The 15,913-nt window shown below is 38.1% G+C and overlaps 1 protein-coding gene and 1 pseudogene across 3 annotated transcripts in view; both read right to left on the reverse strand.

Annotated features, from left to right (window-relative positions):
• NCBP1 (nuclear cap binding protein subunit 1) overlaps positions 1 to 15,913 on the reverse strand; it is a 39,289-nt gene that overhangs the window by 7,725 nt on the left and 15,651 nt on the right. For both annotated transcript variants that reach the window (XM_082842527.1, XM_082842528.1), the window contains 9 exons: positions 10,998 to 11,095; positions 9,988 to 10,051; positions 8,441 to 8,551; positions 7,650 to 7,714; positions 6,214 to 6,276; positions 5,896 to 5,970; positions 3,656 to 3,759; positions 1,188 to 1,310; positions 115 to 217 (listed from right to left, as the gene is read on the reverse strand). In XM_082842527.1, the coding sequence (XP_082698653.1) occupies positions 115 to 217; positions 1,188 to 1,310; positions 3,656 to 3,759; positions 5,896 to 5,970; positions 6,214 to 6,276; positions 7,650 to 7,714; positions 8,441 to 8,551; positions 9,988 to 10,051; positions 10,998 to 11,095 (806 nt within the window). The remainder of the gene's footprint in view (positions 1 to 114; positions 218 to 1,187; positions 1,311 to 3,655; positions 3,760 to 5,895; positions 5,971 to 6,213; positions 6,277 to 7,649; positions 7,715 to 8,440; positions 8,552 to 9,987; positions 10,052 to 10,997; positions 11,096 to 15,913) is intronic.
• Positions 12,223 to 13,703, reverse strand: LOC309963751 (ras GTPase-activating protein-binding protein 1-like; annotated as a pseudogene). The gene has a single exon. The product of its transcript is annotated as a ras GTPase-activating protein-binding protein 1-like (transcript).

The following is a 15,913-nucleotide window of genomic DNA, read 5'->3' on the forward strand; positions in this document are numbered from 1 at the left end:
TGTTATTAAGATCTTCACAGTCAATAATTTTAGGTAAAAATCAGGATGCCATTGGTGTTCACCAAACAAAGTCCTGAACCCTCAAGACAGCATGTGTGTTCTTGTTGTACTTACTTTGCAAGAGCACTGAAGGAGTGGCTGAATGACTTGGCTGCTAAGTGTAGCAGAGTCTGTACAAAGACCTCTATTTTCAATGGGTTAAAGCTGAATCCTTCATCTGAAAAATAGCCCACAGTAAGAGAGTTAGGAAAATGTTTTAAGTATAGCAATTTTTTGGTCCCTTGCCTGAATCGCTAAACAGATGGCACACTCACATCCAAATACCAAGTGAGACATTCAAGCAAATGTCTTTGAGTACTAATAGATGATAAAAGACTATCACTGATTTCAAATACTCAAAATATAAAACTAAGCATAATCTTAATTCTTAAGTTTTTTGGGATTGTTTCCCTAATTCTTCTATATGATCCATTTCTTTTTACAAATACCACATAGATTTCCTTGTTCTTATCTCTCTACATGGTGGCAAGATAATAAATATAGTAAAAGAAAAAAATACAGTAAGCCCTTAACAGTTAGGTCTATGTCCTGTTTGAGAATGTCTAAATTTAACATTTTGAATTATACTTTCTAAATACATTTTCTCTAACATCATAATACAAGTTTCTTAAAAAAATCTAAACAAACAAAATCCCAATAATAAATAACCCAAACACCATTAATGTTTTGACTGTGTCATTTTTCTGTGCACGTCATTATGTAACACATCTAACAACAAAATCTGCCCCCCAACAAATGGTTAACCTAGTTGTCCCAGTAGACTTTTCATCTCTTTTACTGATTTTTTTTGTTTTAGTTATTGTAATTTTCAAGATGTTTTAATACGACATAAAGCAAGTCCCTCTCATTCTTTTTGTCTTATCTGTTGATGATAAACTTATAGTTTAATTTGGAGAGAAAATCCAACTTTATAATATACCAAGTCTTTCTGGGCAGGAAACTCTCTAAAGTGAAAAGAGGGAATGTTTAAGGGAGAAGATAGCTGGGTTCTGGGAACAATGGTCAGGCTGGACAGGCCAAACAAATATATTGCTTTATGAGTATCCCATGAGATTTAAGAAAATTATGTTTATACTTTTAACATGGCCCATACAGAGTTCCATTCAAGAAATATTTAATTCCCTTACCATCATCGTCATCCTGGTTAGGATTTGGTACATCTTTCAGAATGCTGAAGATTTCATCATTGGTTGCTTTACTTTTAAAGGCAACAGCTAAACAGAGGGCAACCGAATGTCCAGGAAGAGAGTCTAAGCACAGAATGGGGAGGAGAGTAGACCAGGTTTTAAGACTATTGTTGCAATTAGTTAAATAACTGAGAAACCTTAAAAAAAATTATTTTCTTTTAAAACAGAGTACTCTTTCTCCTAAGATCAATATTCTGTATAAAGATAACCACATGTGAAAGTTTCATTTAATAGGGCAATGGTTTTTTCACCTAAAATAAAGCATAAGAGGTAATTCTTGCCCCGATACTTCCTTAACACGGAGCTAACTGAAATTCAGAGTATGAGGGGTACTGATCTTCCTCAGGGATGAGGGTGAGGGGACACAGCTGCAGCTGTCCTTTGACAGTCCTCAAATCCCTAGGCCTCCGTAAGCTGAGAATCAATGTATTCTCTTTGATTTTGGTCAATGTACCCTTCCTCCTCCCTTTCCCTAAGACAGTGGAAACTAAATTTGGGTTTGAACAACGTGAAGGCTGCCAACTTAAGACAGATTTTTTGCTTTTCTCTTCTGCTGAGTCCACACACTTGAATATGTGTAAGCCAGATGGCTCATGTGCTTTGACTCCACATGTTTACTGGTGGTTAATACCTGTTGAGTCCTTACTGTATTATATTGTACTAGTATATACTGATATACTGTATGGCGTCACCAGAACAACTACTTTTAATGTAAGGTAGACAAAGAGGTAACAAAAAATTCTGACGTAGAATATGAGTTACTAAGCACTTGGAATGAATAAAGTCAATTACAACAGGTCACATGTGCTGTGTGCTTTTCTTGAAAGTGGGAGAGAAAATACGTGAAGAAAAACAGAATCCTCTGCCACTGTGACGTCTACATTCTAGGTGGAAAACCAGGATATTCACATAAGAAGTAGCCAGAGAGCAACACAAAACTGGCTTGCGTTAAAAAATATTTAAAAGACTGGAGCTTGGGCTAGACCCTGGAAAGAGAACAGGAATCAGAAGAGAAAGGGCTTTCTAGAATGGGATAATGGCACAAAGGCAAACGCAAGAAAGCATAGAAGAAATAAAAAAGGAAGTGGGCCTGGCTGGAGTGGAGGTTCGTTTGAGAAGAACTGACAAATCATAAAGTAGGAATGACAAGAGGGCCTTAAGTGTTAGGCTGAGTTATTTCTATGGAAAAAAAGAAAGCTCAGTGTTCAACAAAAGTCTGAACTCTTTGATATCAAAGACTGTACCTTATGGTTCTCTGAGCCAGTACAAAGCAGAAATCAAAACTTGGCACTTACAAGTACCACATCAAGCTTTGCTTTTTCAGGAAAAGACAGTGGTCAAGAGCAGGGCTGCTCAGTATCTGACTCTGGGCTTTACCACTCAAAGCAATCTCACTCTGGCTCTTTGAAGCCATTTCCTCATTGTAAAATTTGTAAAATAAACATACCTATTTCTCAGAGTTGTTTTAAGGAATACGTGACATTGTAACATAGGAAATGTACTTAGCATTGGAACCAACTGAGTTTATTTCAAGGAAAACAGGTGTAGTCTGAGGTGCAGGTGGAGAACCAGGGGTACAATATGAGAAGGCAAGGGAGAGGAGTGAGTTTCAAGATGCAAAGAACTGCTACACAACACGAACTGGAAGGCTCATGGAGGAGCTGTGTTCAGTGCCATGTGAAAAGACTAACTTGGAAACTCCACACCTAACTCTCTACCAGTGCTCACCAATGTACAACCTTACCTTCATTAAGTGTAAAGCACAAAATGGCATATCAAATTATATAGCCCCCCCCTCGATTTATAGTGCAACCTCAGAAATGATGTGACCAAAAAGTAAGAAAAGCATGTTCAAGAATTTACTTCTAGCGGCATACTGCTGGTCAAAATACAGTCTATGTGCACCTGAACTGTTACCAGATATTAATCAGTTCGAGTAATCTCCATTGCCATGACAAACGTATTTTCATTCTATTAAGTTCTGGCTATAAATTCATCTGCACCTGAACTGTTACCAGATATTAATCAGTTCGAGTAATCTGAACTGTTACCAGATATTAATCAGTTCGAGTAATCTCCATTGCCATGACAAACGTATTTTCATTCTATTAAGTTCTGGCTATAAATTCATCTTGCTATACTTAGCAACATTTAAAATAATGTCATGGATATAACATTATAAACAATATTAAAAGAAAAAAGTAACAAGCCAGTAATAACTAAGTAAATCATAATAAACCTTCAAAATGATAGCAAATAAAACAATAGAGGTTAGTGAGAAATCACCTTTCAAACAGAAAATATAAACCCAAGAAGAGAAAAAGTTCACTTTCTCCACCTTAGATAACTGACTTAAGAGAATACTTGCATTAGTACCTTTTAAAAACAGGATTTGTTTTATTACTTACTGCTACTTTCATCTCCATACTTGTAAATGCAGGTTGGGTTTGCAGGACATAGAGCTGAGAAGGTAGGAGGGACAATATCTAATATACGCTGATGATAAGACAACCTACAATACAAATAAGAGCCTCAGAAAATATCATTCATCAGTTCCATTCTTCACTAACATCCAACTTACCCAGAAGGTCACAATCTCCAACACCCCGGACTCAGCTGACAACCAAGAAATAAAAGAGGACAACAAGTCTTTTAAACTGTTGTCTAGGCCAGCACGAGAACTCAGGCCTTCTTCAAAACTTACTGGTTTGCACTAGGTGTGGGCCACTGGGTCCACAAGCCTGGAGGCCAGGTATGTGGGGTGGTGATGGTGGGGTGGGATGAGGTAGAGGAAACCGTTTGTATGGTTGGGAGACTGGTTATATTGCAGCAAATAAATACTTATTGAGGCTAATGGGAACCAGGTTTCTTAATGCCTGCAAAGGTATTTACAAATCATGGCAAAGGGGAAGGCTAGGAAAAAAATGAGATGTTTGGTTGGAATTGGAGGGATACACACATCTAAGTGGATATAAAAATAGTTACAGATGTGTGTGTGTAGAAATATATTCACTACCCTTGTCCATCCAGAGGGCCTAGAACCAATGACACCCCAATAGTAACAAGCACATCAAGTGTCCAGACCTTGCTTCCTAAGTGCCATGCTCCACTAAAAGAAACTCGGACTCCTTGAATAAATAGATGATTCCAGGAAAGGGGCAAGGAAACACAAGATAAGCCTGGAATATCTTGTGCCAGAAATAAGGAAATGCTCAATGAATGGAGGGGGACATTAAAGAAGAAAAAAAAATGGACACAGGAGCCACAAGGAACTCCCAATGGACAAATCAGGGACAATCTGAGCATCATAATTAATAAAGACAGTAATGAATTAGAACCCACTGAATGAAATAGTCCCTACTGACATATAAACACAGGAATTAATAAATGGGTGAAAAAGGAAAGCTCTTTCTTACAGTAGAATGCCAACTAATACATGTAGAAAAAATAATAGACAAAGAGAATCATCACTTGGCAATTACCACAGTGGTGACAGATAAAAGTACAAGTTGTCAGTGGAGGTCTGATAAAGAACAGGATGTAACCTCAGAGTATTTCCCACAAAATATTAATCAACTACAAAGGGAAAAAATGGTGAATTTAAGTTAGAGAAGCCTGACATGGCCATGTAATCAAGGTTAACATCTCTAGTGGTGGGACAATGCAAGACTTGAGTCATGAGGGCGCCATCAAGGCAACACAACAAAGTAAGGTCTACATTCTTTAAAACTGACAAGGACATGAAAGATAAAGAATAACAGCTGTTCAAGATTGACTGAAGAGGGCTTCCCTGGTGGCACAGTGGTTGAGAGTCCGCCTGCCGATGCAGGGGACATGGGTTCGTGCCCTGGTCTGGGAAGATCCCATATGCCGCGGAGCGGCTGGGCCCGTGAGCCATGGCCACTGAGCCTGCGTGTCTGGAGCCTGTGCTCCGCAACGGGAGAGGCCACAACAGTGAGAGGCCCGCGTACTGCCAAAAAAAAAAAAAAAAAAAAAAAGATTGACTGAAGAAAATGACAACTAAATGCTACACACGTTCTATGCAAGAATTCTGGACCAGAAAGGGAAAAGACATTGTTGGGATGGTTAGCAAAATTTCAGCAGCATCTGTGGATCGTATAGTGGTATTACTGTATCAGAGCTCATTTCCTGATTTGGAGAGCTGTATGCTGGTCATGTAGGGGAGTGTTTTTGTTTTGAGGAAATATACAACCGACCATTAAAGGATGCTTGGACATCATATCTGCAACTTGTTTTCAAAGGGTTCAGAAAAAGACCAATATAAAGGGTAGATTACATACACAGAGAGGGAAAAAGGACTAGGACATTAGAACAAATGTAGTAAAATGTTAACTAGGGAATCTAGATGAACACTATACAGAGCTCTATTTTGGCAATTTTCCTGAAATCTGAAATTATTTCAAAGTCTATTTGACAAAAAACCTTATTGGCTTAATTCACATAGAATCCAGATGGCATGGTTGCCCAAGTTTTTCAGCCTAAATCTTGATTACAAACTGAAAGAGAAGAGAGGTAGGTACTTGGATTTTAAAAATATTCTAGACATACATCACAAATGCAGAGAAGGGAAAAATACCCCCACAGAAATTAGAAGACCTAAGCCAAGGAGAAAACACAAAGAACTTACCTCATACATTTTTCTAGAACTTCTCTTACAAACTTTGGTTTGGGACTTTCTGGATCTTGAGTAAGACAATCTGACCTAATGAGGAAATATAGTTTTGTAAGTTCTTACACATGATCTGCAGCTATACCTAACTTGTACTTAGCTACAAATAGTTCCCTTCTACCTAAATTATTACATTTATATACATACAAAAAAAACCCTAAATCTTTCAGACTGTGAAGAAGATTGCTTTTATATTATAGTTTTAAATATTAACTTTTTTAAAAAAATGGCAGACTGTAGAGAGAAGAAAGATATAATATACACAACACTGCTTACCAATCTTCCCAGCTCCAACGGAACTGGAAGTTACTTAGATGATGGGAAAACCAATTAATAAACCTATACAGAGAAGTGGGGTGGGGGGGACAGAAAAGGATGAATGGTTGCAATTTATAACAGGAACTTACATAATCCTTCAGACAAAACCCGATTTCCCCCTACCTACAGCTGTATTTTCTCCTACCAGTTACCCTTTTCTGTGCAAATCCTGTAACTCACCTTCTACTTCAAAAAGTAACAGTCCCCCATCTCACTCCTAACAGTGCTATCCTTTTTAAGTGAATAATTGATATGATTCAAGTGCCTGTTTTATATCAAGTACCTTATATATGTTTATATAATTTAATTCTCCCAATAACTTCTGAGGAATGTATTATTTTCCCCATTTAACTGACAACGAAACAGAGGTGTGAGGTGCAAAAATAAAAAAGATTAAAAACGTTTTATAAACGGACGAGCCAAAGTAGTCTCTCATCATCATACCACACCCTTTCACCACAAACAACAAAATATACCATCAAAGCCCCCTTTTCTCTTAAAAACACATCTGATCTCTCTGACTAGATAAGGATCACCTTAGTAGACTGTATAACACTGTGAAATTTTTAAGAGCCCAATGAACACTTGCTGAATGAATGGCATAATAGGGATGCCCAGCACAACTGATGGTTTATTAATTAGACTGGGAAAAAAACCTCAGCAGACACCTTCTTAAAGCACATCCCTCATGTATCTATAATTTCAGTCATTACAATTACTCAAGATAATAGGTCAACAACACAGGATAGCCTTTACTGATAATTTTCAAATATCGCATTTGAACAGCAGACATGACAGATTATGGAAATGTTCAATATCTGTCCTGATCTACTTTGGAAAACTGACAGAAGAGAGAACACCAGCTAATAAAGGTAGTACATAGACCTCACCCAGAAGACGACAACAGGCATGAAATTACCACAGCTATAAAAATCCAATATGGCCTTTTGTATAAACTGAGTCTTCGAGCTGTAGTTACATAGTAGCTAATTATTTTAGAAGCAGATACTATTCATAAACAAAAATACATATTATATAAACATAAATATACAGTATTAGACTCTGCTTCTACATATGGGTTAGCATAAAACCTATTTTAAAAGCTTACCTACCCAATTACAGAGGGAAAAGTGTAACCATACCAAAGAACTAAACAATGCAATTAAAGAAAACCTCAGTATGGGCATCATTTCATGTTGAAAATTAAACTAGAAAGTGTAATGTTATAACAATTACAAGTTTTATTATATAAAGGATTATTTATGGGAGGGAAGAAAGAAAAACCAACTTGGAAATTCTTAAAAAGGTGATTGTTTTCCTTATCAAATTCTTTTATAAAGTACAGGGAGAAGAAGCTGCTAACACTCAGTACAGAAATAAGGCAATTACTATACCTGTCTACGCATGTAGTATTCATCGTGTCCAAACGCATGTATAACATTTCAGTTGCCTGTGCAAGCTGTGAATTTCAGGATAAGGAAAACTATACTCTCCTTGAAAATAAGCTGTGGTAGAAAAAATAAATAACATTTCTTAGAAGTCTATATAATGACTAATAATGCTGAGCTTCGTTTCAAGTAATTGATCTTTGAGGTATCAGTGATGTACATTTGATCTGTATACACCCATGAAATCGAGATAATGAGCATTTACATCATCTCCAAAAGTTCCCCATGCTCTTTTGTAATCCATTCTCCCTTTTGCCCCTCATTTATGCCCCCAAGCAAATATTGGTCTGCTGTCACTATATTAGTTTGCATTTTCTAGGATTTTGTGTAAATGGTATCATATAGTGTGAATTCATATTTGTTTGGCACCTTTTATTCAATATAATTATTTTGCAATTCATTCATGTTGCTGCCTGCATTGAAAATTTGTCCTTTTTTTTTTTATTACTGAGTAGTATTCCACTGTATAGCTGTAACAAAATTTGCTTATCCATTCTGTTGATGGATATTTGGATTGTTTCCAGTTTTGGGTTATTACAAATAAAGTTATGAACATTTATTCTCTTGGGTAAATACTCCAGAGCAGAATGGCTGGATTGTATAGTACACGTAATGTTTAACTTTTAAAGAAATGCCAAACTGTTTTCATGAAGTGATTTAAACCCACAAGCAGAAATATTTAATAATCTCTTAAAGTCAGGCCAAAGAGAGTACATTAAAAACAAAGGAAAGGATACAACTTGGGGTAGAGAGCCAGGCTGAAGTTTACACAGTTCAATGAGAAGTGTTGTGTACATCACATCAATGTGAGGGGGTGCTGGAAGTTGAAACAGCTCTGCAAAGATCACCTACAAAGGAATTACAAGTCAGAACTCAATTCAACAGCTATCTACACACTTCTACTATTAGAAACACCTCAATGTTCTAAAGTCTAACTCTATGGTATTCATAATAAAAAAAAATTACTTTTTAACCTTTAAAATTATGCTCTTTAAAACACAAAGATCTACAATTGAATACTGTAATGAAGATTTCTTATCTCTATAACTCAATCAAATAAGAATATGCAAAAATTAATGCTTAGTTGATACTTCCAGAGAACTGTCCAATTTCAACTCTGGAAGTATCAGAGTTAATTCAGGGAGGTACAGTTTACTGGGGACTCACAGATCCACCAGAGTTTCATTCCTATAAGAAGTAAAAGTCCTTTGTAGACTCGGAGGATGGGAACAGAAGATAGTTATTAACTCATTCTACACTGTTACTATATTCTTGGTATTCCAAGACTTTTTTGCCATGCTCTCGTTCACAAACTTGTTTCCTTCCTCCTTATATAATGTGTGGACCATCTATCTCGACTTCTAGAGCCTGGTCTGCATTCCTTCTTCTCACTCCCATCTCCCATACTTTTGTATGAATTTCTACACATTTTGCACATTTAAAAATATGACTTATGTTTTGCATTTCAACTGACATGTCACTGAGTCAAGTTCATAGCCTAACCACACTCTCAAGTTCTATAAAGAGAACAGATGCAGCATTTCTAAGGAAGTACATAGGTATAGTATGAATAAAAAGTGAATCAAATGATACATAATTATGCTCACTTTGAGTATTTTAACATAAATGAATAATGCAATTGACAGTTTGGGTCAAGTGAAAACACTGTTTTTTGGGAAATAAATCTCTACAAGGTGTTCAACTACGCTACTAGTATCATCCTTCTGTATGACTTCATATGGAATCAAAAGCATTATCTATTTTTTTCCACTTCCAAAACAACTGGCTCTTTTGATTTCTAAGAATAAATAAGGATTCCTACTTATCCCTACCCTGTGATACAGGAAATAATACACTAGTCAGGGGTATGCTAGTAATAAGAGGCCAGATAAACACAGTTAAAGATGGGTTATCTGCCTAAAGAATACAGTATTTTAAAATATTTAAGCCTCTTATACATCTGTTAAGTGGACAATGTATTGACAGAGTTAGAGGTAACTTACATTATCCATGATAACTATTCATGAATGAAGATATACTATCAATATATAAATAAATTATAGGCAACTCAAAATTCCATTTGTACACTGGGCTTAACCTCCTCTTTTCTCTTTACTAACATGGCTAACAGAGCTCCAAAATTGAAAGCAATTTCCTCTCTTCTCTATTAATTTTCAGCACCTGCCAAGTAGCAAGAACAACAAAAAGGCCAAGGGTAGATTACACTTTACAGTCAACAGAAAGATTCTGAAACTTAAAAACAAGCTCCACTTGGAATGCATACCTCAACTATGTGGTAGTTCAAGGGGATCTTGTTCTTCCCAGGATAACTCACTAGCTGTGCAGCACTATATAAAAAGTGTAATTTAAGTTTAATGAGTACACACAGATATATGAAAAACTAAATAAGCAGTTTCAAAAACAGTGTATGTAGATATAAAGGAAATCTTTTTCTGAAATGTTCTAGATTTCAGTTACTTAACTACAGCACAGATTATTTTGTCTACCATAAGGAAACTCTTTAATGCATGCAAAACTCCTTAGAAGATCAAAAGGAGTGTAAGTGGGCTTCCCTGGTGGCGCAGTGGTTGAGAGTCCGCCTGCCGATGCAGGGGACACGGGTTCGTGCCCCCATCTGGGAAGATCCCACATGCTGAGGAGCGGCTGGGCCCGAGAGCCATGGCCGCTGAGCCTGCGCGTCTGGAGCCTGTGCTCCGCAACTGGAGAGGCCACAACAGTGAGAGGCCCTCGTACCGCAAAAAAAAAAAAAAAAAGGCATATAAGTAATAATAGTAAGGAAGTATATTCAGATCTGCTAACTTAAAATGTTTTATAAGGTAGACCATTCCCAAAATACTATATTCCTTTCCATTTTAAGATCTAAACCAAAACTTTCCAAGGTTTCAGAAAATATTAAAAATAAACTTTTCCAAAGCTTGATGTCTAACTGCTAGGAAACAGCAAAACCATTAGTATTCATTTATTCCCACAACATTCATACCAAAAACAGCTTGCCATTCAAGTTAAGTTGTCCAGAGCACATGGCAAATATCCATACAAAAGAGCAGGCATCATATGCATATTACTATAAAGCACTACAGTACTATACAGCATCCAGGAAAGTACTATTTGAGGGTGAAGTGCCTCCAGAAAGCTAGAGATTGGTCTTAGCAAGACAGGGCATCAGGAAGAGAGGAAGATTTTCTTACTCTTAACGTACATTTGCTCTTACTAAATCATCAAGATTACTACTTTTTCTCCACTCTACTAAAAGTACCATGAAAAGCATCTTACCAAGTCTTCCTTTCCTTCCAGTGGGACTTAACGATGCAGTGAAGATTCTCTTCTATCACAAATCTTTCCACTGAATGACTCCCTGGCATTACAGGACCCTGGAAAGAAAACCAAATACATATACTCCAGACCTAGACAAAATATTATTTTTCATTTATTCAGCAAATATATCAGAGCTTATTATGTTCCAGACACTGTATTGGATGCTGGGGATAAAAGTTCACAAGTGTGAAAGCTCTGTATTTCAGCAAATTTGTTCACTTATGTCTACAAGAGAATTAGAATGTCAGCTATAGTGTTTTTTCTACTGCATCTGACACTGTACTATCCTTGCCCACTTCAAGTCTTAAATGAAGCAAACTAAGTAATTTTTGTATATTATTAGTCCTATACAGTTTATTTTTATTTATTTTTTTAAATAGAACAAATCTAAGTTTATTTTTTTTATTATTATTTTTCTTTAAACAATTGCCAAGACTGGAATCAAAGATAAATAGAAGGCACAACAGTTTTGCTCCGGTTTTGTGTTATTCAGATTTTTGAAAATTTTTGGGGTCTTTTTGGTTTTTTTTTTACAAATACAAATTAAACATGAAAAAACTCTACTTCAAAAAAAAAATCTAACAGTTCAAGAAAGGCTTATCAGTTGCATTCTAGACATTTAAAACCTATCTCACAGTTTAAATTTCAATGGTAAAAACAGGTTTTGGAACTGTTTTGCAACCACGTATCCAAAGAAAAACTCTACTAACACCTTTTATTCAGTTTTTAACCATACCAGAGAGAATCTAAATTGTCAATTTTTCCAACGGCAATTCTTCCACACCAGAAGGTAGTCATGACTCTCAAAGAAGAGACAGTTTGGGTTCTTCTTGCCTTCAAAATGTTTATCAAATCCTGTAATTCTCACAGGCTTTTGAAAAATGTAGAAAATAAGTAAAAAATATTCCAATGAATGAAACATACCAAATGTCAGTAATAAGCAAGACAATCCTTTGGGGAAACTGTTAAAAAAAAAATCCAGTCTGTATATGCAAATAAAGCAAGGAAATGCAGTCTTTTTTTTTTTCTTCTTTAAAAATCCATTTTTCCTAAAATATCATTCCACAAAACTGGAAGTGAAGGACTAAAAGGTGGGGGGGGGGGTGAGAGGGGAAGGAGCACACACCAGTAACACAAAAAGTAGAACTGTACAAACTTAAGCAGTTTATCATAGACTAGGATCAGATTCCAAGATACCAAAGGTTGGCTGAAGAAATCACCATTCTGTGGGAGCTAGGGTTTGTACTGCTGCCTGAAGATCGGTGAAGAGCAATTCACTGCCTTGGAGCAATGCCCGTTCCCACTCCAAATCCTGGTTTCTGCACCATGCCTCCACGGGGTGGGCCTCTCACCCCACCACCCAGCCCACCTCGAGGGCCCCCAGGTCCCCGAAAGCGGTAATCTCGGCGATCCCCTTCCCGGGCAGCTTGAGTCTTCTTTTCTTCCACATTCAGACGGACCTCACCTCTGAACATGATGGGCCTGTTGTTAAGCACCTTCTGAACAGGTTCAGAATCATCAAACACAATGAACCCAAAATTAGGTAATTTCCCACCACCGTTAATACGCAGCTCCACCACATTCCCATAATTTTGAAAAAAATCTTTAAGCTCTGATTTGTCCACCTCATGAGGCAGGTTGCCGATAAAGAGTGACTGTCAGGGTGTCTCACGATTCTTCGGGGTTCAACGTCACCTTGCTCACCAGCCTCACAGACTGGTCTAGGTCCCCTCTGGGGAGGAACATTTATTCGCTGTTCTCGCACCCTTTGATCCCTCTGAGGCCTCTGCGGTGGAATGTGAGATTCAGGCTTAGACTCTGGACGAGGCTGTGAAGCTGGTACTTTAACAACATGAGGTGGTATCCCAGTAACTGGAACAGCTCCACTGGGTGGAAGGTTCTTACTGGTCACAGATGCCCAAGAAAAGGTTCTCAAGTCCTCCTGCACTGTCTGGCTATGTCTGCAGGCGCTGGAGAACTCTTCTGAGCATCCTCAGGAACAGTTTCTTCCAATACTGGCTCAGACTTTTCCTCTTGGACTTCAGACACAGGTTCTTGCTCTGGCTCTGGTTCAGGATCAGGCTCTGGTTCAGCAACAAGTTCTTCTAAATGTTCTTCTAAGTCACTGCTAACAGTTTGATCATAGAAAGTTCCAGAATCATCAGGTACCACCTCAGGTGTCTGCTGTCTTTCTTCAGGTTCCTCTACTTCTTCTTCAGATTCTTCCTGAGGCTCAGTGACAAAGCCACCAAAGACCTCATCTTGGTTATCTGAAGATATCATTATGAACATAGAACTTATTTGCAACAGAGCCCTCAGGAGCAAGGACAAAGGTCTGCATGAATCTCCTCAAAGCTTGGTGGTTATTAGAGAACAAGCCCATCACCTGGACCACCACACCATCATTCAGGGTGGCATGAGCATCGACATGACGGATCTTAGTGTGGCAATTGGTGAAATTTTGTGACATCACCTTCCTATGGATTTCTTTCTGTCCATAGACCGCATCTGCTGGCTTTCCATTTGAATCCAACCCCCATGGACATAAGAAGAGTTCTTTCCACAAAATCTGTGTAGCATGTCTGAGGCCTGGTTCAACAGTGTGTAATACTGTCTCACAAATTCCTGCCCGACCAGCAGGGGACTAGGCTTCTCCATAACCATTGCTTTGGTCAATTCAACCTCATCGGGGCATTTCGGGAGTAAATAAGAGACACACAAGTTGCTCTGCACAGTGCCTGGCACACAGCGAGGGCTTGGAAAAAGGTTAGCTATTATCATCACTCAATATCCATGAACTCACTGCTCCCCCCTTACTCCCTGTAAAACCTAGGAGCAGCACTTCTGCTTCCCGAGTTGAGAAATTCTCAATGCACTTTCGTGTCCCCCACCCAAAGAAAAGCCTCCTCTGGTCTGGGTTAAGCTGGAGACCCCGTCAGGGGAGGAAGGACTCCGCGTGCGGGGGGGCAGGAGGGAAAAGCTACCGAGCCGGCCGCACGGGGCCCCAGGCCCCCGAGATCACCCTGGGGCCCGGGCGGCAGCCGCGGCTCGCTCTCACCCGCCGTGGCCATTACAGTTTATTTTTTGAAACCATGGGACTGGATTACTTCCATAAAAAACATGGAGAGAGGGAAAATTTTGTCTCGAACACTATGTAGACATAAAAAAATCATGTATGCACTGAAAGATATCCACACTACGCTGTTTTAAAAAAGGTTGCAGAACATTATCTACATGATATTGTTTAATTAAAAAAATATGCATAGCAAACAGGTTCAATGAGTTTATTTACTTATTACTTACTACTTAATGGTGACTTTTACTTTAATCTACTTTATCATTTCTAATTAAAAACAAAACAAAACATTTTTTGAAAGCCCAGAACAAAAAAACCGAATCCTCTTCAAACAGATATTTTGCATATTTATGCTCTTCTGGCAAAGGATGATGGGCACATTACAGAGGCAACACCAATTAAGTACAAATAGTACAGGAAAAGCAAATTTTGAGGTGCCATTCTAATGTTCCCCTAAATACCTAATCACAAAGATTCTAACAGTCTTACTGTAAATTAGACTTCCAATTATATATACTCTAATTAGACCATTACATAAAGTTAACTAAAAGCATTATATATGCAATATTGCAAGTGGGTAGCAAGTTGATAATTTTGTATATATAACCAATTATCCAACAACTTGTTACCCTGAGATAGAGTATACATACACTAAAATCTCCCTGGTCATAAGCAACTTTCCATAGAAGAGAGAAGACAGGGAAAGAAAACTCAAGTTTGACCTAAGGTGGTAACATTGGTTCTTATGCCAGTGGTTCTCAACTGGGGGAAATTTTGCCCCTAAGGGGACATCTGCCAATCTCTGGAGACATTTTTGGTTGTCACAACTGACATGCTACTGGCACCTAGAAGGTAGAGGCCAGGGATGCTCCTAAGCATCCTACAGTTCACAGGACAGCTCCACAACAAAGGATTATCCAGCCCAAAGCATCAATTGTGCTGAGGCTGAGAAACTCTGCTCTATGCTGACTGGAATGTACTAAGCAACAGGTATAGATAGTACTTTAGCCAGGCGAGTTTCTTTTCAGAACCAGCCCAGTGATCACTGTGCTTGCTGCCTGGGTATTAAAGTTAAGACAGTCATGGGCTTCCCTGGTGGTACAGTGGTTAAGAATCCGCCTGCCAATGCAGAGGACATGGGTTCAAGCCCTGGTCCAGGAAGATCCCACATGCCGTAGAGCAACTAAGCCCGTGAACCACAACTACTGAGCCCATGTGCCACAACTACTGAAGCCCGTGTGCCTAGAGCCTGTGCTCCACAACAAGAGAAGCTACTGCAATGAGAAGCCCGCACACTGCAAGGAAGAATAGACCCCGCTCACTGCAACTAGAGAAAGCCTGTGCGCAGCAACAAAGACCCAACGTTGCCAAAAATAAATTTTTAAAAAACCCCCCAAAAAAAATCACTCAAATGCAAAGGTATAAAGTAACTAAAGCACAGTTAAAATGTAAATTTTTATATCAAATGTTAATATCAAAATTATACATTTTCTTAATTGCTAAAGTATAACAGCTATCAACAACCTGACCTCATAATAAAAAATACATATATTTAAGAACTATAAAGTCAGCTTATACTAATCATTGGGATTTTTAAATTAAAAACACTTTATTGAGCACTCATCACGTGTCACATACTGTTCTATGCACTTTATGCGTGTTAATAATTTAATCCTCATTACAACTTTATGAGATATATACTATTATTATTCCATTAGGAAACTAAGGTAGGGAGGTAAATAACTCACTCAAGATCACACAGCTGGGCTATGACTAAGCCAGGATTAAAACCCAAACC

Source organism: Leucopleurus acutus, assembly GCF_964270905.1.
Source record: "Leucopleurus acutus genome assembly, chromosome: 7".
Classification (NCBI taxonomy): Eukaryota; Metazoa; Chordata; class Mammalia; order Artiodactyla; family Delphinidae; genus Leucopleurus; species Leucopleurus acutus.